The sequence below is a fragment of the Struthio camelus genome, chromosome 4, assembly GCF_040807025.1.
Source record: "Struthio camelus isolate bStrCam1 chromosome 4, bStrCam1.hap1, whole genome shotgun sequence".
Taxonomy (NCBI): Eukaryota; Metazoa; Chordata; class Aves; order Struthioniformes; family Struthionidae; genus Struthio; species Struthio camelus.
The window spans coordinates 61,535,906-61,561,271 of NC_090945.1; the positions used below are offsets into that span (position 1 = coordinate 61,535,906).

Sequence of the window (25,366 nt, forward strand, 5' to 3'; positions counted from 1 at the left end):
GCTGTCTTGATTTTGGGAAGAATACTGTTTCACAATCTGTAAAACTGTCTTAGTCTTCTTAAAATTCCTTCTTTAACCTTTCTTTGCAGCGGTCCATGCAAGTTATTGTAATCAAGCTGTCAAAGTCATATGATTGATTTTGCAGGGCAAAGCATTGCACCACTGTTTAAATAACGTGTTCGACATCATGCTATGCAAGACATTTTGGGTCGAGATATCTAATTTTTCTCATATTTTATTTGACCCTCCCCCTGATGTAATGCATCTGTGTTACTTGAGGAATCTTCCAGATTTACAACAAAACTAATTCTACTATATTTTAATTATGGAGATAAAACCTATGGGTAATTGTACTACTTCTCCCCAATTTTGTAACAATATTTGTCCTGTTTGGTTTGTGATGCTGTATGCGTGTGATATTTATATTCATTTTGTAGTTACTTTAAAATGTATGTGTCAAAATATTTTAAATAATTCAGGAACTACTCAATTTACTGCTTTATTGCTAGTAGTAGTAAATTTCTTTGCTATTTCTTGTGTCAAATTAGCTTAACCTCCAGGCCCCTAGTTTGATGTAAGTAAATTAACATAAACTATGCTGTTTTACTGATACGAAAATAATGATAAATTACAAGTATTCCTTCCTTGATCCTGATCTTGTAATCAGCCAAGCCTCTGAAGACAAGCCCTGCTAAATTAGTCCATAGGGAAGAATGGCCATTGAAGTTGTTTGCCTAGTAAAAGGAATATCGCTGTATGAGGTACCGCTGCTGTTCTGCATAAGCTTTACATTTCTTATGATATATCCACAGTCACATCTAGAAACTCTAGTTACTGGCTTAGCTAAAGTATAAAGCCAGTGTATAAAGGAGGAAACAGATAATCCTTGCCCCGAAGAGCCCCAAAAGAGCTTACGATGTGATCTGTATGATCTTTTGTGTAACTTTTTGTCCAATGGTAGTTCTTCTATCCATTTCAATGAGGTATTCAGGGCCAGTTAGGTATAATGTGAGAATACACGTAGAGATATAATTTACAGGAGAAATCAAGCAGTAACATTTCTCTTCCGTGGGTTACTAACAGTACCTGGAAGAGAATGCTACTTTTTGTTTTAATAACAACGGTAACAAAACTTCAGGAAAAATATGTTGGCTCCTTGCCAACAGATGATTAACTATCATTTCTGCAATTCACATATGCCTCTTGCTTAATTTGTATATCTGCTTCTGGCTAGCTCTGACTCTGATAAATGTTGGCCCAAAACCAGAATTATTTCCCATGAAGTGATTCCGTTCAAGAAAACTGCTCCAGAATGTATTCTTCCACGGTCAGAGAGCAGTCTCAATTCCTAGCCCACAGATATTTCTAGAGTCTTATTCCTTAGCATAAATGGCATATTTAAGATTTATACAAGAATACAAGATGTATTTAGTCTTGTATTTAAGGCATATTGAAAGAGAGAAATTTTGTTTGGTTGTTGTTTCGTTAGATTAAGCAGGCCACAGTCTCATAAGGTCCCCTTACAAAAAAAAAAAAAAAAAAAAAAAGGCTTCGGAGACTTCTTTGGAAGCCATCTTCTGTACCTTTCCCAATTTGAATTCTTTTTTCATCAGTGAGGGTAATCAGATTTAAAGGATATGTTTCAAGTTAGCATTTAACATTTTTAGCATTTCGTGAGTTGTGTTGATATTTTCCTTTCCTTGACTGGAAATGCTTCTGTCATGTCCTCCGATTGGATTTTCGTTGTTTTCGTGCATATATCCTGATGTTGGCTCACGGTCTCTGTCTGATTGCTTAATAAAAGCCCATCTTTCTCTTTTCCTGTTGTTTCCCGCTGATAAGCTCTTAATAGTGCAAATTCTTGGTTTTAAACACTAAGCATGTGACCTTGCATTTAGTACTGTTTTAATTTTTGTTATTCCTGTTCTTGTTATACAATATCCAGTCTCCTACTGCCAGTCCCTAATCATCATCGTTACGCTCTGTTAGTATATGTTCTTATTCTTATGCTACAGATGTTGATGGAAATACCAAATAGGGTCAACACTAGCACCACTTTCTGCTAATAAATTCATTCAAGACAAATAGGTCCTTTCAGTATAACACTTAGAAAGTGGCCAAGGAGAAATGACAATTTTGGACTAAACTTCATCTCCTCCAACTTCCTTAACTTTCATGTGATTCAGTGTGATATTTTTCGTGAAGCTCAGACGAATTGCCTGTCATGTTCTTCCTTGTATAGAAAGTTGATTATCTTATCAAAGAAAGTTTATCAGGTTAGCACAGTCCCTTGGTAATTCTCTTTTATGTGCTGCCCTCTTTTCCTTAACTTCTGTGTTTATTTAGCCTTTCAAAATGAGTTCTGTACTATGAAATTGTGTTCATGTCAGCCCATTGGCTAAGTTGCTGGATCACGTTTCTTTCTTGATTACTGATTTCACATTTACTATTTTCTGGTCATTTGGTATCTTTCCTATTTGATTTATATTAAAAAAAGACCTTGTTGCTAAGCTTGTGATTTCATTTGTTGTTTATTTTTAAAAGTCTGAAATAGAAACTATCTGGTCCTCCTGACTTGAATGTTCTGAGATCTTTTAGTTTTGTTTCTATTCAATACACAGTAATGTCCATGTTTGTCTTCTCATTATGATAAATGTAGTTTAGTTTGTGCGTCTATTCCGTTTCCACTAGATCAGCTTATGATTGTTGGATTCAGTGATACCTTCTATGGAAAGCTTTTTTAATTTAGGGTCCTCCCTACTTATCAAACCAAGGCTAAAGTTAACGTTACCACTTAATGAGCTCAGAGACTGCAGAGACTAAATTTGTCAGCCATAATATCCAGAAATGACTGTTGCTTATCATTTTGAATTATGTTTTTCCTATCTATAGGTGGAAATGAGTTTCCCACTATGATGCAATTCCCAATATTATTTCTCTAATAATATTAAAGTGTTATTATTAAGCAAAGACTTATTCTTTAAAATAGCCAAAAGGAAAAAAAAAAACTGTTTCCCTGTGTATTTTGTTTTAAAGCCCTTCCTATTGATACATAGGACTAAATCTAAGGTGTGGATCATGACTCTCTCATCCTAAATCTGCAATATTAATTCTGCATTTGTCTGTGTTGAAAAATATTTTTTTCCAGATTTGCACATGTGTGGATTTTATGACATTTTACGATTAGGTCTTAGTCAAGGAACATTGTTTATTATAAAATAGGTAATGGCAGGTACCACCCATAATTTTCCTTAAATCATGTAAGAGGAAACAAAAAAAAAGCTCTGATGACAAAATTGAAAATTGCAGCTTTTGGGTGGACTTTGACTCCAACCTTTGCATGGCTTCTTTTCCTGAGACATCCAAATTCCTGAGGACCAAGCAAGGCTCACATCAATTTCAGAAGTTTTACTTCCAAATATCTTTTCTTTATATTTAAGCTTAATACTGAAGTTCATTTCTAATTATTCCAGTAGCATTAAATGGTATCATACTCTCTTAATTGCTAAATTTCTTCATTTGATAATTACACAGCAAACTTTCAGCTGCCTTTTTCAAGCAGGGGGGGGGTGGTGGTTATATGTTACTTCTTTGGAATACTATGAATAAGCTGTTGTAAGAACAGTAAAACTAATGCAACCTGCACGCATCTTGCGTGTGCTGGGACTAGCCTGGAGTTTGTTTGCCCTGCCAGCTGCGGCAAAATTCACCTGGGTCTGCTTCTTCTGCACAAGCATTGTTTTGAGTCTTTTCTCTTAACTACAGTGATTATCCTGTCCTTTCGCTGTGTTTTTGTGGTTCTTCTCCCTATAATACTGGAATCATCAGTAGGTGAACCTCATGATGCTGTAAGCCATGCAGCTAAATCTAGCTGGTCACTAACCATAAACCAGGATCTAAACAGCAAAGCTTGGTATTCCTATCTGAGGCATAGGTGTTGTGCAGCAGCTGTGTGCAGCTTGAGTCCCGATTTACTGCCTATGAAAAAGGGCCATGTATGAACTGTATATGAGGTGTGTATGGTTCGTCAACCATGTGATGTGTGTATATTAGAAAGTCAATAAAATTGAAAGGCTGGCAGTCTTGGAAGATGCTACAGGTAGAGTTCATCTCACCTACTTTCAGGCATCTAGTCCCACTGAGCTGCTTTCATAGTCAGTGGAGACAATTAGGTGCTTCTGGGGCAAAACTGACCTGACCAGACGTATAGATATCTATGTCTGAATAAGTTAAACATCAGTGTGTTTGTTCATATGTCCCAATTGAGTGTAAAGGGTGGCCCAGAGTGACTGGTTTGCATAGTACATGTGTATCTGTAGCCATGGGAACACCTTCTCTTCCGTGTTTGCAGAGCCTGGCAGTGAGAAATTTTGGTCTGATCATTAGAGTTTTGAGGAACTATGGCAAAAATATCAATAATGAAAATTTATGTAATAGTGTTCTAGCACTCTTATTTTTAGAAGGTGACTAAAGTACCAGCCTGTAATTATTCAATATTATTTAATTTATTTAATAGGGATGCATTAAATCTAAAGCAGCATAAAATGAATCTTAATCTTAAATGTGAGTAGATGTATTTGCTTGCCTTTGCTAGAAATTAATGTTGAAACTGGGGGCTAAATTGTTGAACAAAATATTTGAAGTTACAATAATGTTAAAATCATGCTATTTTGTCTCTTGCTTTTTTCAGTGGAAGACAGTAACAATTTTTTGTGGTCAAAACTACTAAATGTTAGGTTTTTATATAAATGAGTATTAATGCTCTGTCTGGGGTTGCTTCTACTTCAAGACTTCAGTTAGACAAGTTACTGGTCTAGTTACTGTAATTTGAAAAACAATGCATTCCTATTCTGTTCCAGCAGTCCTGGAGTGAAAACTGGTTTAGCGCTATAATAATTAATATTGAACTCTGAAATAACTACTTCCCTCTGGTAGAGAAGATTTACATAACGGTTTACAAAACTTATGGAAATTGAGAATCCTTTCAGACTTGGAATAAAAATCTTAATACCAAGAGGAACTGGAGAAGATTTGTTTTGTTTTGTTTTTTTACTATTTACTACTACCCTCTACTGCAAGGGTAGACAGGACAGATCAGATGGCATCTTGAATGTAGTTTACTTTAATAGAAAACCTAAAATATAAATAACTTGAGTAAACAATTCCTATAACTTAACATATAGATTATTGGAAAAAAATAGTTGTAATAGAAATTGTCTGGCTGTAGTAATTCATGTCTCTCCCCTCTGCAATTGTATTCTTTTCTCTCTTTTGATATACATGGTTTAATTAAGTATTAAGTGCAGTCTTAAATTTTTCAGGCTTACTTGTTTTGTCATGTTCCCTCATTATCACATTCATGTATGTCAATAGTTACATGAGTGATTTCCTTTTTTTTTTTTTTTTTTTTTTTTAACTATTAAAAACTTTGGAAATTAAATTGTTTGGATTTTTTAGTGTTTTGAATGTGAAGAATTTACTCCAAGCTTTCAGTTTTCAGATTCTTTTAACGCATCCATTTCTAGCAGTCCCTGTAACACAGAAAAGAAGTGAAAGGAACCTCCAGTATGGTGTCATTTTTATTTCTTTGTATTATGGAGGCATTTAGGAACTATAGTCCTAGAGCAAGGCTTTTATTAGACATGGAATAAACATGGGGGAAGGAAGGAAAGGTAGTTCCTGTCTCAGAGAGGTATTAAGAAAACAAAAGACAACAGATAGCTACAGAGAGAAAGGCAAGCATATCCCAGGAAATCAACAGCACTGGCAATCAGTGTGTTGTACTCAAGGATACTGTGTACGATTCTTTTACAGACAAGTGACTCCATCAAGTATACAGTATTTTATACTACTAAAGATTCAGGTTGCCCTCCTGATTGTTGCTTGATAACTAGTTTTTCAGTTGTGCCTAAGGCCAGGAGGGCCAGTCCTTTAATTTGTGAAGTTTTGAGTGGGTTCTTGGCTTTCTAGCAAACGTGCAAGTGCCAAGCATACATTAAATATAATGTCTGAACTTTTTTTCTATTTCAACAATAAATCTCTTATGTAGATTAGCAGGAGTTTGGAAGTAATTCTGTTCTATAATACCTTAATCAGTGCCAGCCTATAGGGATCAACGCTTAGCTATGGGGAGTACTCCCAGGATGTGGGTTTTTTTCCTGTTAGATTATTATATAGTTAAATGCGTACGTTCAAGAAATGTATTGAATTATTTTGATGGACTGTGTCATACAGAATGTATTAAATACAAATCTTTTGAAAAAATTAATTCCCCTTTGCCTGCATCTTACGTGTCATACCATTAGCAAGAATTTACATAACGCTTTTTGCCGTAATATAGCGCTGTACAGTTTGTTTACATATTACTCTCATTATTTGTGTTATTTTTAAAGTACTATGTATTTTATATACCCCACACATCATGTTATTTATTTTTATCGTTTTAGTATTTAGGATCCTTAGATAAAGACCAAGACACTCTTCTGCTTGATTTTTGTGCATGCCATGAACAGAACGTCATGCACCAAAGAGCTTACAGTCTACTATAAAACAAAAGACAACACATGAATACAAGCAGATATGGGACTAAAAAGAAACAATGAAGAAAACATAGATCAGTGTGTTAAATAGCTGTTGCAGCTTGCCAGTGGCCCAATTACTGTCCAGGAGTTGTTTTGTAATAGAAAAGAAATATCAAGGACTGCTTTGCAGGAAAATAGAATCAGTTTTTGTGGATATTTGCAGGGAGTTCCTTCCAAATGTAAGAGCACCATAGGAAAACGCATAAGAACGTTGTGTTTTCAAACAGATAAGACAGTTCTGAAGGCTAATTTCATTAGTCTAATCTCAGAATATCCTAATGTTTTGGTAGCAAATGAGAAAGTTGTTTTTGTTTTCATGGCACCATGCTGCCTTTCCTGGTCTGTGTTTGATGTGTCAGAAAAAGAAAAGCCACCAAAGGCGCATAGAGAGTCGATAAGATCAAAACAGCAGGTTGAGCAGCTATCTTTGTGGTAGTGTTCTGCATAGATACTGGTGGAACGAAACTGAACTGAAACTGTGACTGGCGGGGAGTATAGTGTAATGAAGTTATGGAGAAAGAATATGCAAGATTTATGTATAGCATGAATATGAGAACCTGGAGTTCTGAATCAAGGAAGATATTCTGATAATGAAGCAAACTTAAGTACAAGGAGAGAGGCTTATGGGGAAAGATCAAAAGATTGGTTATCTCAAATTGTGTAATTGATTGAATATCTAAAATTAATAAAAAGTAAGACTGAAGGGAATCTTACACTACATCTATACCCTGTAAACTTGTCCCACTGTCGTCGGCCCTCAGGGTAGGATCCACAGATCTTTTCGTTATTTTTACCCTGTTCTTAAAGCCTTCAGGAACGGTTGTCTGAATCAATACTTAGCAGTTGTTACTGCTAATTTTTTTTTTGTCATGTGTAACGCAGACTCTCGCGTGCTGCAAGTAAAAGCCATTATTTCTTGTCCTGTCACCAGTGGACACAAAGAACAGTTTTTACCTTCTGTATTGAAAGAATCTGTTATGGTTTTGAAGACTGTTTTCTGTTTTTTTTTTTTTTTTATTCTGGTGTCTATGAAGGACAAGTGATCTGTGACACTATCGCAGAGACCTGTGCTGTCAGTAGAAAGATATGAAAACAAGTTTGGTAGGAGTTTTGGTTTTGCCCTTTCAACTAATGCTCTTAAGTGTAGTTACGGAGTGTTTTTAGGGAAATGCCAATGCAGGTAGAATTTGGATGTTTATGGGCTCTGGCTACTAACTTCTTTTTTTGACACTCCCCACTCCCCCCCCACCCCACCTTGATTTTGGCCTTGCTACAAGTTGCTTGATGAGGAGATGAACTTGTACATTTATAGCAATTGGGGGGGGGGGGTTAAATAGTTTAATACTGGGACAGTTGCTGTCAAACATTTATTTTCATTTACAAGGTTAGCTGTATTTAAAACTGGGTTCCAAAACTCGAGGAGGAAGTAAAGCTGAAAGACAGCGTTTTCCTGTTGGAAGCAGTGGCATGCTTAATAACGGAGGAGCAATCTCATTCTCATTTGAATGACGTAATAACAAAAGAACTGTAGTAAGCAAGAGAAATGTGTTTATCAGCTGTGTAAGCTCAGTCTGTTGTTGTGTTTCACTATTAATATTCTACAGGCCATATTTGCCCTGTTGAGACTGATAAGTCTGGGTTTTTTTGTATTTCTCTTTAATGTGTGTAAGTATACTTAAGTGTTATCGGTATTCGATATCTGTCCTTCACAATTTTAACTCTAAGGACACTCAAGAAACGGGACACAAAGACTGACTGGACCGAGGTCATACTAAGTACTCTGTGGCACAGCTCTGAGTTCTGTGCTAACATCCTAGGAGTCATTCTAGTCCCTGAATAACCCCTATTCCAAAAGTTAAACCTGCAACTTCTGTTTCTTCAAACTAAGTTTTCACTTCCAGTTTTGCCAAATCATTATGTTAAGATTATACCACCCTGGTTAATTAAAACATAATTTAAAAAAACATGGTGGCATTTCACAGGAATAGCTTTTCACTGGGCTAGAAGGAGCAAGGAAACAATGTACGGTTGATTTTGTTCATTATATAGATAAGGGTATGGATGCAGTTTTAAGCATGCAGAAAGATCTGCAGAGTCAGAGGTGTTTTTCATAAGGGATGAAAGCGTTGTTCAGTATCTGGTCCATTTAAACCAGATAAAGGAGTTGTGCATATGTAAAGCAATTCTTGAGCTCTGTGAGTTGGTATAGGCAGAGCGCGAGACTGTCCACTTAGACTCACCCCGGTATAGCTAATGAAGCAGCTGCATTTTACTGCAGCCTGTATGTTAGTCCAGATGACTGTGATGGGTTGCAGCCCCTCAGACTGTCCACACTGACGCGAGTGCACACTTTGATGTGGACTACTTTGATGCAGAAGTGCTGCTGTGTCCAAACTTGTCAGTGTGTATCAATTTCTGTGCTGCACTTCAGGTTAAGATTGGCAAAATATGCAGGGCTGCAAAGCAGCATTCTTAATTTCAAATATCAAGTGCAATAAGCCATTCAGTATCAGTTTAATATTTCTTTTTTCAGCTTTTTGTCCTAACCAAAAAATTACAATATTGTAATTAGGCAGTGGAACAGGTATTGATAGTGTTGCACACTTTTAGAAATCCTTGTTTAGTATTTAGGAATGAAAGCAGGAAGCATTTGAATTTTTTTTTCCTTTATTTTTCAGATGGTGGTAAAAACTTTCATGGATATGGACCAGGACTCAGAGGATGAGAAACAGCAGTATCTCCCATTAGCCTTGCACCTTGCATCTGAATTCTTCCTCAGGAATCCCAATAAAGATGTGCGCCTTCTTGTAGCATGTTGTTTGGCTGATATCTTTCGAATCTATGCTCCTGAAGCTCCATATACTTCCCATGACAAACTTAAGGTAAAACATTTTAGAAAATAAAGCCCTTCTTAACTCGTTCTCTTTTTATGTTTAAAAAAAAAAAAAAAAAGTGGAAAAATCTTTTTTTTTACTCACGTTTATAGTGATGTTCAGTTTTAGTGGAGGTGTTGCTTTAGTCCGGTGAGTCACGATAGTACTTTAAGGTGGTTCTTGTAAAGGAATGCTAGACCTAGCTGTATCTGTATTGGTGACTGACTTCTGTCACTACGCGTGAAAGACAATGTAGCATTTTACTTTCATGAGTTTGGAAAAGTGGGTAGATGTCATTAACAAAGGATTGTATTTGTATAATCTGCTGAATCAAGTCTGTAAACGCTTTATTGTTTTTGTTTAACAGGACATATTCTTGTTTATTACAAGACAATTGAAAGGCTTGGAGGACACGAAGAGCCCTCAATTTAACAGATACTTTTACTTGTTAGAGGTAACATATTGTAACTTTCAATAGATGATGTTTGCCCTGTGAACGTAAGAAGTGTAATCAGTCTTTCTTTGTATGTGGCAATATGCCTGGAAATTTTCTTTTATTCTGTCAATTACACCAAACAAGTTAAAGTTCAATATATTGCTTCCTGTAGCTGTTATAATTCAGTTTGCATTTAATAAGTCCCTGCTGCCTACAGTTGAGGACAGGTTAAGATGATTGATGTTTATTAACATTTAGCCTTTCTCTTATAATTTTATGTATTCATTTTTTTGTATCGTGCACCCTTAAGGTGTTATTACCGTGTCAAGAGAGAATTTCAATCTTTGCTGATTAAAATGCAAATGTGCTTATATTGATCACAGGGGAAGGATTATAAGGTTTTGGTTTTAAAAACGTTAGAAAAACCCATTCTTGACAAAAAACGTTTAGTTTTTATCAGTGTGCTTGCAGAAACAGAAGATCTTGTTTATAAACTTTTTATTAATTTTTTAAACTGCAGTGTTTCATAGCATAAGGAAGATAAGAGTCTAGAAGTATGGCCTTATTATAGTAACAGATTCTGGCAATTTGCTTTTGTTCATGTGAAATCAGATTATTCTTTAGTTTTCATCTAAATGTATATTACAAAGCCCCTTTGCGTTAAGAGCTGTATACACGCAAAGCAGATATGCATTCTCTTTCCCCAAAGGGTTTACAATCTATTATATAGTATTTTTCTTTAAATACAACATTTTAATTAGCATAATCATATTTATATGGCTTAATGCAAAGTTGTAATTCCATAATCTGAATATCCCATTTTTGTTTTAGAATTTAGCTTGGGTTAAATCTTACAACATCTGCTTTGAGTTGGAAGATTGCAATGAAATTTTTATTCAGCTTTTTAGGACTCTTTTTTCAGTTATCAAGTAAGTTGAATTACTTCAATTATATTAAACTGTCAAAATATCATCAGTTTTGGGGGTAGACTGAATCCTTACATAGTGTACAAATGTATCGGTCTGAACAGAACAATTCTGCTAATGAGGAGATTCAAGGAAAGCAACGAAGGCAAACTACTCACACTGTAGAGGGATGTGTTTCCAAGAGTAGACTGTTACTGATTTTTGTACGTGTCTTGTTTACATCAGGAAGTTATACTTCATTCTGACTCATTTATCTACAGTTGTGTTCCCACGATTGGTTCCTTGTTTCCTTGTTTTGTTTCTCTTCTTAAAGTAAAGCTGGCATGCTCTAGGTCTTTGAAGCTTTATATAACTGAGAACAGTCAAAGTGGTTTGAGTTTTCAAAAGTGTAGAATATGGGTGATTCCAGGCTAAACAACGTTAGATATTCATCCATTTGTTCTTAACAGTACTGTTAGTATTTATCCGTGTCTGAAAATTTATTGATGAGCATGTTCTTTATCTTCTTAGTAATAGTCACAACCAGAAGGTACAAATGCATATGCTAGATTTGATGAGTTCTATCATCATGGAAGGCGATGGAGTAACTCAGGAGCTGCTGGACTCCATTCTGATTAACCTCATTCCTGCACACAAGGTCTGCAAAGTAAAATGTGATATCAATATACTATTAAAACAGTAACTTTTATTGAATTTTGCGTGTTGCTTTTCTCTTCACACACTTGAGACCCTTGTAACTGCTATTTTTTCCACCCTTTTAAGAGTGGATTGAAAGTTCTCTTTGGGAATTACTTGGTGCTAGTCCTTATCTGTATCTAGATTACACAGTATCAAGAGATTCCATCTACTTACCACCTTGGGAACTGTGTACTCGCACAGAAACTAAGTATCTTCAAGCAAATCTAGTATTCTAATAAAAAAGCCTTTTAAGTTTGTTTGTATTGCAAAGGTGGGAAGTATTTTGGTTTCCTTTAAAAAAAGTATGGCTTGACCGAGGTGGACCAAGTCTTCTGTGGTGACTTGCAGCTTGCCTCAGCTTGCCGGTCAGGCTCCCCTCCACAACCCTAGTTTCTTGGGGTTTTTTTTCCCAGTGTCTTATGCCTTTAAACTTTTCTCTTTATAACCCTAACTGTTACCTAAATTGTAATCATTTTTTCAGTTTGTTTGGTTGCCTTTAGTGCTCTGCATTCTTCTATGTGTGACCGTGAGATGGAAATACCATTGTATCAGCTCCTTTTTATAGATAGCAATGAGATGATGGCCTATTAAAATTGTTAGCAGGAGGGTGGGCCTCTTTTATTCATAACAATAGAAAACAGTCCTTATGAAAATCTACTCTTTTTAAGTTGTTTCTAAGCAGGATATAGGCAGTAGAGATCAAGAGTGGAAGAAGAGGGGGAGTAGATGAGTGTCAGGTGCTGGGTGATGCTATGAACAATGATGGGCACTGGTGTGTGGATACAGAGACCTGGTAAATGTTGTGTAACAGGACAGTGTGTTGTGACTACTTGGTGTAGGCAAATTACTGTTAGTTCAAGAATATAATTTTACTTAGTGAAGGGAATTCTTGCGTAAGGCTCTGATAAGAAGGGAGATAAACTTGACAGAATAATATTTTACAGAGGTTAATATTTATTTCAAGAATAATTTTTAATTATTCAAAAGAAGTTCAGAGCCTGTTTAGTATGAATTCAAACATGTTCAGATATGGAAATTGGTAACTTAGGCTATATAACCGTAATTCTATCCTTAATCAACACAGTGAGGAGGGGATATAACTGTTTCCACTTATGACTCCTTTAAAACTAATTTTAGTTTTTCTAGGACTGCAGATAATTATTTGTTTCTAGTTGCTGCGTGACATTAGTATAAACACTACTTTAAGAAAAAAAAGAAAAATATATTGGGATATACTCAGTTTTTTGTATCTTTTAGACCACCTGTGGCCAGTCTTCATTGACTCTTGGCCATCCTGACTGAGCAAGTAATACTCTGTAGTCTGTGCTCAGTATCATTCTTTGCTCAGTATTTGGCCTCTGTATTGAGTTTTTTGTTTCCTGTGACAGTAGAACTTAAACTACTGCTTCATGTGGTAGTTTTAAAAATATCAGAAAGTTCTTTTGTCTGCTCTGTGTGGCAGAGTTTGACTGCAGTAATTATGTTCTCCTTTCATGCACAGATCTCCTAGGAAATTCCGTGATTATATTAATTGTCCTTAGATATGTAAATCAGACACAACATAGCATGAAAAGCATAGTTTATTTTCTTGTACAGGATATATAATAATCATACTTTTATGTCCATGCAAAAGAATTGAATAGTAACCATTATCTGTTATTACGTAATGAAGATATCAAACTGGCTAAATTATTATATTTAATGGAAGTTCCATCTTTGTAAAGGAGCTGAAATATATATTTTGGATCCTGTAATCTGTTCCATTTCAGATTTCTGAACTCTCTTGTGTTGTAGAAGACAATACAGCAATGAAAAAAAGGAGAAATATACCAGTACCTAGGCATGAAGTATAGTCTGTGTCAGCATCTAAATTATATTCATTTGTACTTTTCTGTTATCAGTAAAGTAGCTTTGCTATGTATCGTTCCTCTCTATGTGTGTGCTAATGTGGCTCTCCTCTGGTAAGTGTAGGTTTTGAATAGCGGTATGGCATATCATATCTTGCTCGGAAGATCCATAACATCATGCTGTAGTTCTTTTTAACTTTAAAACCAGTGCTTTCAGTCTATTTAGTGCACTTTTTCCATGCTCTGTCAAAGTCATCCCTTAAAAACATATACTTCATGTATTTAAAATCAGTGCTTTCTTCTGCATCCACTACATCGTGGCCAGTCCAGACCTTTAAGGCTTTATATTCTGCCTACCAGACTGATTATTTATTTATTTATTTATACAGATTTTCAGCTCTGGTGAGACTGTATAAAACAGTCCATCACTGTGTTAATTGTACTGGACCTGGTCTTGCAGCACAACTGAATTCTGCAGCTGGAGCCAACATTCTAGCACTTTCTTGCTAAAGACACTGGATAGATAACAAATACAAGAAGGAAATCTGCGATGGGAAAAAAAAATGTTTTGTAGCACTAAATCTTTGATGACGTTATGGTGTAGATCCTTTTTCTGTATGAACAATGAGGTTGGCAGTCCTTTGGTTTAATATGGACATACCTGCCAACAAGGTTCTAATCATGGTCTACTTTGGAGAAAAATTGTTTTGGGCTCTATGGCAGCAAGAATGTAAAAAATGCTTATATGTATCTGCATGTGTTATATCATGAGACATCAACTGAATGCTGTTGTGACTAGGGAGTTCTTTGTTCAAGCCTTTGGGCATTTGTTTCTCTTTACTATCCCTTGATGAGAGCTGTCTTTCTAGTTGTCAGCTCATCAGCCAGAAGAACATGGGAGAGTTATTCTCAGCGTAGACTTACTGAATGCTGGCTTTCTGAGCATCAGGCATCCTTAGGTTTTACCTGCATTTTTTTCTGCAATAGTTTGTAATTTCAGGGCAGTCATCTAATCAGCCCTCCTTTTTTTTTTTTTTTTCTCCTTCAAGCTGCAGTAATCCCTAGATGAGATGAGATACTACATATGGGATGTTGTGAAGATTTGGACAGTCATGTTTTTCAGATGTGCTCTTGCATTCCTTATCTTGCTTGAGAGGAATAAGAACAGTGTAGAGATTTGTTATGTTGCAGCCAGATGTTTACTTACAGCTAACTGTACCCCAAGTTTAGGTGTTTTTCGTGGGGTACCTTTAATGAGTATGTAAGGAAAAAATCCTCTTTAAATAAAATGTATAATAAATTCTGCTAATTCATTTTTCAACAGTATGGCAAATTTGGTGTATGTTAATTACCAAAGAATGAAGATGTTGTAATTTTTCTTCAAAACCTTAAATTTTTTAAATGAGAACTTTTTTTTAATATTCATCACTGCAATAATAAAAGTAACAACGAGAGCAATAAAGTCTTAGAGTAGGTGAGAAGTGATGTGTCTGGTGATGATATTTTTTTAAAGTGTATATATATGTATATATAAGTGTAGTTATATTTTTAAAGGAAAAACTAGTTTTAAGATTTTTGTAGGTCTGCAGTTGTGTAATTAACATAAATGAACTTTGAGAGTTTTGAGAACAAGTAAGTTTGTGGTGCAGCATACCTTTCCGAAAATGTGGTCTAAGTTTGGGAGAGAGAAGTAAAGTCATCTGAAGTAGATTGTAACCCTTTAAAATTTGATTTATTTTTTTCAGAACCTTAATAAACAAGCATTTGATCTTGCAAAAGTCCTGCTGAAAAGGACGGTCCAGACCATTGAACCATGTATTGCCAATGTACGTAAATTGAGTCATTCATGTTTACTACTGTGTTCTTGTTACCCTCTTGATTTATTGCAGGCTTGTTTGTTTATTTGAAAGAATAATGTTTATAAAATTTACATTTTTAATATAGTTTTCCAAATAGGATATTCCTGACTTGCTTGTTAAAGAAATATGTGAAGTATTTCAAATAACTAAAGAGGAAATGAATTTTTATGTAACTTAGTCTAAAGTTAAGCATCTAAATCTAGGCTGGGCATATAGGTGTGACCTATCTTTCAGTATTACTGAGCACCAAGAAATCTCATTGCAACAAAATGAATCGTTATTTCTTCATGTGTCCAGCAACCAGACATCTTTGTTTTATGCTACCTTTAGGATGAAACATTTCAAACACTCAGCTCTTTACTACTCTTTGTCTAGCCTAAACTTGTTTTATTCAGGCTGAAAGAATTCAGTTTCTTACAAGGCTTCCTTATACTGTAATTCCTTCTGTTGAATGTCAGTAATATGCTCTATTAAAATACACAGCTACTTCAGTCTTGTGGAGAATGTACTCTGTTTCAGTCTGTTGTCTTCCTTCAGTGCTGAAGCTAATAGTATTCTTAAAAGTCAAAGTAGGTTAAAAAGGAAATTAGACAAAATCATGAAAGATTAATCAGTAACTATTTAAAAGCTCAGGGAGTTTCACTAACAAGTACCACTTTCCAATTCCCATATTTCTTGAAGCTTTTGTAATTAGTCATAGCTGGGAACAGGATAGTGGATAGTGTGACCTTTGAGTTAATTAATATTGTTCTTCTTACATTCTTACTCAAGTGTATAATAGCTTTGTAGCATTTGCACTGCTCAAATAGTATTATTAATATTAATCCACAGTATCTAATAGGGAGTATATAATGCATATTAAAATTTTGCAGATACAGGAGAAACGATTCATACTTTAGACTACTTTGTTTTTCTCTGATAGATCACTAAGCACCTTATACTTAATACGTTACTATCAAATATCACAGACCTATTATAAATTCGTGCCATTTTTCAGATTTGAGTAAAAGTACAGAAGCTTCTTTTTCAGCATGTAATGATCCTAAAATTAATTGCTTTTGAATTATAAGAAAACTAAAATTAAGACACTAAAAATTGTTCTCCACCTCAAAATGTATGAGTATGCATTTTAAATAAACAGTTCTTTTATTACCTGTTGATTTTGCTTGGAGAGGGGGAAATGGAGTAATGAGTTCCATTGCTGTGTTAAACTATCAATTTACAAAGAATTATTTGCTCCTGATGGAAGTAATAGAATTGAATTATAAAGGATATTTGGTTTTTTTTAACTTGAGCCAAAACTGTAGGGGTGAAACTTTTTGATCAAAATGAAAAATGTGTGTTGACCCCCTTCTGTTATAATTAAGGTATAAATCATGTTACAGTAAGATTTTTTTAAAAATAGTATTTGCTTCAAGGCAAATCTGCTAAATAATAATGTTTGCATTATAGTTTTTTAACCAGGTTCTGGTGCTGGGAAAGTCTTCAGTAAGTGACTTGTCAGAACATGTATTTGACTTGATACAAGAGCTTTTTGCCATAGACCCTCACTTACTGCTGTCTGTCATGCCACAGCTTGAATTCAAACTTAAGGTAGGTTGCAATGTAGCTTTAGACAAGCAATAACATTTAAATGGATATTAAGGAGTACAGATCTGTAGATTTAATAAGTCTTTTACTGACCTGATAGAAATCTTATACTTATCACTTTATTTTAAAAATAAACATAATTTTAGACAGGGATGCCTAAAAGTTGTATACAATTGTGTACTTTCTGTGTTTGTAAATATGTATTATGTACACATACAAAATATATAGTCTTTATGGTGGTAAATAGGTATGATCAAATGTAAATGCTATATGTACTTAATCTTTGGATTTCACCGAAATCTATTAAGTAGTTAGACTGTGGCTGGTTTATCTCAGGAACTGTAAGAGTGCTAGACTTCAAGATTGGTTTACAGAATTTCCTTGGGTGAAATATTGCTTTAACAGTAGAGGAACTATTCCTAAATATTTTCTTAGATGTGTCCTAATTGGCTGGTAAGTCAACTGACTCCTCTTGAAAAGGATGAATAGCATCCTTGGAAATAATTCATTTATCCTGATTTTGCTTTTGTTTGTGGCTTTTGTTTGGGTTTTATGATTAAATAACTATTTATTTTTCATGAGATTGTAACTGAACAGGAGCAATAGTTATCTGTGTATTATATATATTATAATGGGTGTGGTGGCAGCAAACAAAGATAATCAAGAAATAAGTATCCAAGGAAATTATATTCTAAATATCTTTTGTTTTAATAGTGCACATCTATTTATATGAGCGTCTTAATTGTTGTCTAATCTTTTCCACACAAAAAATAGAGTTAAAATATGTTTTAAAACAATAATTAGATCAGTGACTGTCAAAATTGCTAGAGATGCGCATTAATCAAACTCTGTGTGTGCTGCTTATGCCTGAAAGGGAATGAATTTTTCAAAATGCAGCCATCTGATCAGTGGCTGTAATATGTTAGCTTAATTAGGTATTTGTATATTTTTCCCCATATTCATCTAATGATCTAAGTAGGAAAATTGGGGATTATCAGAAATTATTTAAAACTCACATTTTAATCTAACTTACAAAAACAGAAGAAAAAGGAAACCACAAATTATTATTCGGATGTTCCAGGTAATGATTTACAGTTTCTTTTTTACTTTGATTTTTAGAGCAATGATGGAGAAGAGCGCTTGGCTGTTGTTCGACTTCTGGCTAAACTCTTTGGCTCTAAAGATTCTGATCTGGCCACACAAAATCGTCCTCTTTGGCAGTGCTTTCTTGGGCGGTAAGAGAACTAGGGGCAGACTTCTGAATTTCCATTCTTTATTAGTGCTGAATTTTCCTTTTAGTACTGTATTTTTCTTTTTGTTTTGAGAGGATGTAACTTTTTGTATTTGGACAGCAAGTTCTCTTGTTAAATCTTTAAAATAGAGTTGCATAAGTTGCATTCTAGAACAAAAGAGCCTCATGGATTGCTGTCTTGCTGTCTTGCTGTCAGATACAGATTAGAGATATAGCAATATCAGATATACAGCAAAAATCACAAAACAGTTATAACAGCATTGTCTAGAATTTCATACTATTTGACTGTATCTGTAACTCTTATCTCTTTTATGTGGAATTACCTTTTGAGTAAATACTTCCTTTTTAGTAAATACAGGAATTCAACAGTTAAAAATAAGTGAATGTTTTCAAATGGTACATATTCTTTGAAGATTTTTGTATTTATAATTTAATATATATAAAAAAGATTGATAATTTCCGTAGTCTGTGGCAAGTTATGTTCAAAAGTCCATTGGGTCAGCATTTCATCTGAATATAGCATGTTCATCCTTTAATATTAGTCTTACTTAGTTTCAAAAGAAATAGTATCTTATTTTATATGGTTGAGGTACATTCTGGAGATAAATTCAAAATGTTTGTTGTGTAGTATTTTGCCTTCTAAAAGTATTTTAATAGTTAATGGGACTTATTATCAACATATGTTACTACATAGAGAATAATGTTGATTTGCAAGGCTAATTAAAAATTAACATTCATCATCATCTGTCCCTCTAGGTTCAATGATATCCACGTCCCTGTGAGATTAGAGAGTGTGAAATTTGCCAGTCATTGTTTAATGAACCATCCAGACTTAGCAAAAGACCTCACTGGTAAGATGCTAATATGAGGGTTTAGAATAATTTAAGAAACGAGCAAGGAAGAATGTAGTTACTTCTGTTCATAGCAGTATAGTTCTAAAATGTATTAAGTCCAAGTTGGCTGCTGGATGGAAGAATTAAGTAATGAGTTGATTGCCTTCTACTGAAGGCAAGTGCTAGTTATTAGAAAGAGGGAGGAGAATGTGACATTGCATGGGCTTTCTAAGACTGTGAGTCTTAAAAGCTGTCTTTACAAGAAGTTATCCATGGTGGAATGAGTTTTGAAGCATTGTCAGATCCTGATGAAACTTTTGGCCTATCAAAGCAAATATTTGTGCTATTATACTATTTATGCTATTTTTCAAAAATAGTCGATATGTTCCCTAGTGCTCTCTTCCACTGACTTTAGAAAATGCCACTGTGCTCATCCAGAAAATAGAGCTTCTTCCTTTAGTTCAGTGTCATTTTAATTACGAGCTGAATTTCAGCCAGCCTGTGCTGGGAATGCTGTTCTTTTTCGATGCAAGTTAACCCTCAGTGATTTTCAGTATTTTAAATTTATTATTTACTTTTTTATCTCTTCGGGAATTAGAGTGTCTTTTTTTTTCTTGCTTGTATAATATTTTCAATATGTTCCGATCAGTTTTATTTCACTTCATTCTGTGTTGTAAAATGATTGTAAAAGCTATTCACTTTTATAATCCTTACATATGTAAAGTTACCTAAGATATTTTTTAATATTTAATGTGGAAAAAGCTAGAAGAACAGATGTTTCTTTCAGGCAGTTCCATGTTTAATAGATTATGTTGTTGATATGTGTGGCTGACAATTATTTTCAAATTATTAGTAAGTCAGAAGATATCATATCTATGCAAAGACAGCTAAGTTATTCTTTCTGATCATAACAGAGTATTTGAAAGTTCGATCACATGACCCAGAGGAAGCCATTCGACATGATGTTATTGTTACCATTATTACTGCGGGCAAGAGAGATCTTTCTTTAGTCAATGACCAGCTACTTGGCTTTGTAAGGGAAAGAACGTTAGACAAACGGGTAAGTTTTAATATTTTATTTTCAGTAATATCTGCCTCTAATACAAAAGGTAAAAGCAAAAACAAAAAAAACAACCCCACCAAAACACAGAATCTTAGTGTTGACTATTAACTAGAATGCTTTTCTTACTAGAGTATCTTAATGAATATATCATGTTGTGAAGATGCCAATATACATGTTATCAAGGAAATGAGATCATTGTTTTGTGATGAACATAGCTGTATTGTAAGAGTATAAGAACAGCCGTATAGATTTAGACTGAAAGTCCCTGTAGCCCAGTGTGTAATTCTTAGAGTGGTCAATTCTGGCTTCCAGCAATTTATGATCTAAGGCTTTCTTAAATCTGCTTGGTCATGTTAATCATAGCTTTTGATGGAACTTTCTTCTATGAATTTATCAAGCTGTTTCTTGAATATCTTTGTATGTGTCCATGGCATCCGCAGCAGTAAGTTCAACATTAATGCAATTTGGTGCATATGTAGAATGAGTAACTTCCTCTGTTTGTTTTAAAATTGTCTGGTAATTTCACTGGTTATCTCTTTAATTCTGGTTATTCTCCTAATATTCCTAATTATAATAAATAATTGTTCTCTGTCTCATTTATGATTATTTATATGTATACCATATCTCTTTGTACTGATCTACTTTCCAAGCTGAAGAATCGTCTTATTAACTTCCATGCAAGCAGAGATTATTGCATAAAACCGATAGTTCTTGTCTAGAGTTGTTCTATACCCTACTGGAACCAAGATGACCAGACTAGGCCATGGTATTCAGGATGAGTACCATGTTGTGTATATACATTGTCATAAAAATTTATTTTCTGTTCTTTAACGTTCTGTTTCTCTTGTACAGTACCTCTGAGTACTGAACTTACAGTTTCAGAGAACTTCCACATTGACTTCAGGATCTTCTCTGAATAATTTTGCATGGTACATAGCCCAATACCATGCATACAGAGTTAATGCAGTTCAGAAAACCCTGGCCTGAATCTGAATCTCTTTCACTTTATATTTTAATAGTTCAGTAGCGTGATATTTTTCTGCAGCTCTTCTCTGTAATGTTAGATTTGGCTACCATCAAAAATTTCATAGCAGCAAATTTTATGCTCACTATTCAGTTCATTTTCTAATAAATTTTAATCTATTTACTGGCACAGATTCCATTTTGACTCCCTCAATAGCTTGCCTTTGTTGTGAAAACCAGCCATTTATTTTTGCCCTGTGTTTACTATGTTTTAGTTGATAAGTAATTCACAACAAGATTTTCATTTTAAGTTCCTCTGGTGTGAAACTTTACTGGAATTCTTTTGGAATCCACATGTGTTTTCCTGACATTCTTGTCAGTCTGATAAAATTTTATTGTATTAGACATGACTTCCTTCTATGTAAATGCTAATGACTCATTGCCATAATGCCATTTTTCTTCAGTGCCTACTCTTTGTTGTTATTGTTTTGTTTCAGCCTCTTTGCTCATTCAAAGTCAGATGTGCTGATGTGTACTACTCCATTCCTCTTGGACCCCTTTTTAAAAAATTAGCTTCACTTTTGACACTTTCCATTCCTTTGCTTTCAGAAACAGTAAATGACAGATCACAGAAACAGAACAGTTAGTATTTGATGCATCATCTCTGAATTCCTGTAAAAGTCATGGATGGTCTTAAGAAGTCATTTGGTCTTAATGATTCTGTTATTGTTCATTTTATAGATTTGTGCTATAACACCTTCTGATAACACTTTAAGAAATCTCCTCGGAATTCTCCGTAGAATAAACCTCGGTTGTCTTTCAGCCCTACAAGCAGTCTGGGAAGGCTTCCTGTTTCTAAAGTCTTTGGTTAAAGGTGTTTAATTAGTATGCCTTCAGTAATTTGGTTCTCAGGTTCTTGCCATGCTTTATCAAGGATTTCAAGGATTTACATTCAACTTGCCAGAGTTTATACTATGTAGCGTTAAAACTCTTTTGGATGTGGTTCCATGCTTTTTGGAAGAGGGTGTCTTAATAGCAGACTTTGCTCTGTAGCCATATTGATGGTTTTTTGTTCCTTTTTGATAGGAGGTATCTTTTCTATAAACCACACCATTCTAGATAGCCCCTTTAATTATTTTAAAATAATTTTCTCTATTTGATGTTGCTGCCCTTTTTAAATAAGAGCGTTGCTGTAATGGATTTTGAAGAAAAGATCTTGTCTTCATACATACAGAAATACTGATTTTGAGTAGGTTATGTTTGCAATTACAAAGCGGCTCTTCAATTAGTTGCACCTGGAGCTTGACCTCACACATTTTCCAGAAGCAATTAAGACCACCCTCTTCTTCTTTGAGCAATTAATCAAACAAACCAAAATAAGTAATTTTTGATATCTAAAGATGTTTAGTCTAACCATCACTTCCCACCAGGATTTTCACCTAGTCAGAATGGAATGATTGTTACTGCGTCTTCTGCATAGTATCTCTGTTCTCCTTTAGCATCTCACTGTCTGTGACAAGAGGTCAGTAGTACAGCTGTAATGCTCATTTTTACCGTGGCAGGGTTTTTCAATTCATATAACCTTAAACTCATTGTGGTACTTGTTAATGCTCCTCATATGTTTGTTTGGCTTAGTGATGCCCCTTCAGTCATGATTTGATGATAGGTTGGTTGCATGGCAGGAGGTCAGGTGCCTTTTTGGAAGCTCATCAGCAAAGAATGATTTCATCTGTAGGTGACGTTTCTATCATAAAAATCTCTAGAGAGCCCTTTAGTGAAACTCTATTTGAGGATTGACTAGAAGTGGCTACAGAGAGTACTTAGCAGTTTGAAATAGACCTTAAGAATAAAGAATGCCTTTGTAAATTCAATTAAACTGTGTCATAGTGAATATCAGGCACTTGTAAACTTTCATCATTTTACTTTTTTAAGGGTTCTTTTTTCAAATCAGGAGAGGGACATTAATATGTCCTTGTAACTGCCTCCTTATTTTCTATATAGCATTTTCTCAGTCCCAGACAGAGTACATTATGCAATTATTCTTCTACTTTTAAGAACTTGGTGATCTTTTGCCACCTGCATTTACCTCTCAAGGTCAGATTCCCCTTGGGCAAATCTGCTGCAAACTTGTATGTTGTCTCTCCATCAATTTGACTTCCATCTAATTCTTTTTGGGCTTGCAGTCACCTGTCAAATAAGTATAGATTTTTACAGTAAAACCAAATACTTGCCAAACAGGCACCAAAGTAAAATACTGATTGTTTTAACACTCAATTCATATATCAGATCACTGCTGCCTTTTTCCTTTATAAAAAACAATGTGAAATCTAGAACATTTTAAATTTAAAGTGTAGAAACTGTTATGGCATTTATGCAATCTAATTTTTCTGCTGACCATATTTTAATTGACACAGTATTAGTAAAGGAAGACTATTGACTTTCCTAGGGCAAATGTTTATGGCTGAAAGACAGTACTTCAGTTTAAAAAAAGTCCAGCTTGGTCTGTGTGGGCATTTGTGCAATGACTGCAGCTATTTAGAAGGGACGAACACACCTGCAGTTTTCAAATCCATCTTTATTGCTCCATTTGGAAAAGTAACTGTGAACAGATATTTTCCACAAGCTGGAATCCAGTCTTTGATAAGAATTTTTCTGAGGATTTTTCATCGGAGTGCTGTCCCTAGAGTCTTTCCAGAGTCTTCACTGACTCAGACCATTTTAGTTGCGTTCAGGAAATTAAAAAAAAAAAAAAAAAAACCTTTAATCCATGAAATTACATGCAATGTGAATAATAGTATCTACCTTTATACTTGATAGGGTTAAATATTTTGAGCATTGTCAATCCTTGGAGTTCAAGGCTAAGTTGATATCTAGCTGTGATCTGGAAGAAATTCTCTCTTGCAGTCTGAATTCCATGCATTTCTCTTGGATGGTGAGGGAAAACAAGTTTCTTCTGAGGCTTCCTGTGTGAATCATTCAGCTGGAGATACTGTTCTCTCTCTAAATGAATCCGTGATCAGTTCTGGTATGGTTTCTTCCACAAATCAGTGTAAGAGAGATTAAGGAACATGTCTGTTAACATGTGTTTAATATTGGGACATTTCCTGTTTATACTGGTGGGTAAAATACTTGACCCCCATGAGAAGCAAGGGTGAAAACGTAGGAACTCCAAGTATGGGGGCTGCAGAGTCAGGCATTATCCTGCTTTTTTTTTTTTTTTCCTGCATGGAGTCTTACAGTGGAGCCTTGAAGGCTTCAGCCCAAAGGGTGTCTCCTGCTTCTCCTGGAAAGCAGCCTAAGAGTTCAAGCCCTGGCAAGCTAAGCGAGGGCAATAGCTTTAGACCCAGATCTCCCATGTCTAGACAAGTGTGTTAACTGTAAGGCTGTTAAGCAAAAGAAAGTTGCCACCTTGGTTGGTGCTTGCCTCAGAATAGATACCAGTGTTCCGGATCCTGACTTAAGAAGACATACATGTTCAGACATACATGTTAAGCTGTACTTAAATTTTTTATGCTGACCAGGTCCAAGCTTTTCTTTATTCAGCATAGGAGGGTACTGGTTCCTCTGTAGAGATACTACTTACTGTGTGTAGCAGAGAGGAAAAGCACCTTATTTAAGCCTTACAAATTCTAATTTAGAGGTTCTGAAGTACTTTTTTCAGCTTTTGCAATGCCTAAACTTAGGAGGTCGGAATATGGCCATTTTGTCTTTCTCTCTTCTACATCCACTGTATTATGTATGTTTCATATTTACTTACCAAAACCACTGCCCTATCTCCTTTCATTTCTTCCTCCTCAAGTGGCGAGTAAGAAAAGAAGCTATGATGGGTCTTGCCCAGCTGTACAAGAAGTATTGCCTTCATGCCGAGGCTGGAAAAGATGCTGCAGAGAAAGTGAGCTGGATAAAGGATAAACTTTTGCACATATATTATCAAAATAGCATTGATGACAAGTGAGTCAACTTAAGCCTTCCTAATTTTGTGTGGTGATAAGAGATATTCTGAAAATGAAAAATGATAAATGAAAAATGAAATAAATGAAAATATGAAAATGTGAAAGGTATTACAGTGATGTCCTTATGTCACATATTTTTGTAGCTTTAAGTATGATACATTTAATTAATAATCATTAAGACACATACTAAGATCTTCAGGATGGTTACATTATCTATTCGTGTATTCATTCTGTATACTGCTAAAACTAGACCTGCGATGATGCTGGATTGTTGTTAACTACTGCATAGATTATCAAATTTTACTTTTGCTATGCTCATTTGTTGTTTTCCTTAATACTGACTAGAGTCTTGCATGTTAAATTTATCAGTGTTCTGTGAGCATTGTGCATGTGCACGCTACCATGACGTCTCATTTTGCTATGCTGCCTAGAACTTGACCCTTTAGATAGAATGAAAGCAACAGAAATATCTGAGATGTCTCCGCTGCTGCCTAGTCTTCCCTGTTTTGTCA

General features: G+C 34.9%; 1 protein-coding gene across 3 annotated transcripts in view; it reads left to right on the forward strand.

Annotated features, from left to right (window-relative positions):
• The window catches only part of PDS5A (PDS5 cohesin associated factor A), a 98,904-nt gene that overhangs the window by 42,578 nt on the left and 30,960 nt on the right, over positions 1-25,366 (forward strand). For all 3 annotated transcript variants that reach the window (XM_068943122.1, XM_068943123.1, XM_068943124.1), the window contains 10 exons: positions 9,260-9,463; positions 9,822-9,908; positions 10,722-10,819; positions 11,327-11,453; positions 15,087-15,167; positions 16,653-16,793; positions 17,910-18,025; positions 18,799-18,893; positions 19,790-19,935; positions 24,701-24,852. In XM_068943122.1, the coding sequence (XP_068799223.1) occupies positions 9,260-9,463; positions 9,822-9,908; positions 10,722-10,819; positions 11,327-11,453; positions 15,087-15,167; positions 16,653-16,793; positions 17,910-18,025; positions 18,799-18,893; positions 19,790-19,935; positions 24,701-24,852 (1,247 nt within the window). The remainder of the gene's footprint in view (positions 1-9,259; positions 9,464-9,821; positions 9,909-10,721; positions 10,820-11,326; positions 11,454-15,086; positions 15,168-16,652; positions 16,794-17,909; positions 18,026-18,798; positions 18,894-19,789; positions 19,936-24,700; positions 24,853-25,366) is intronic.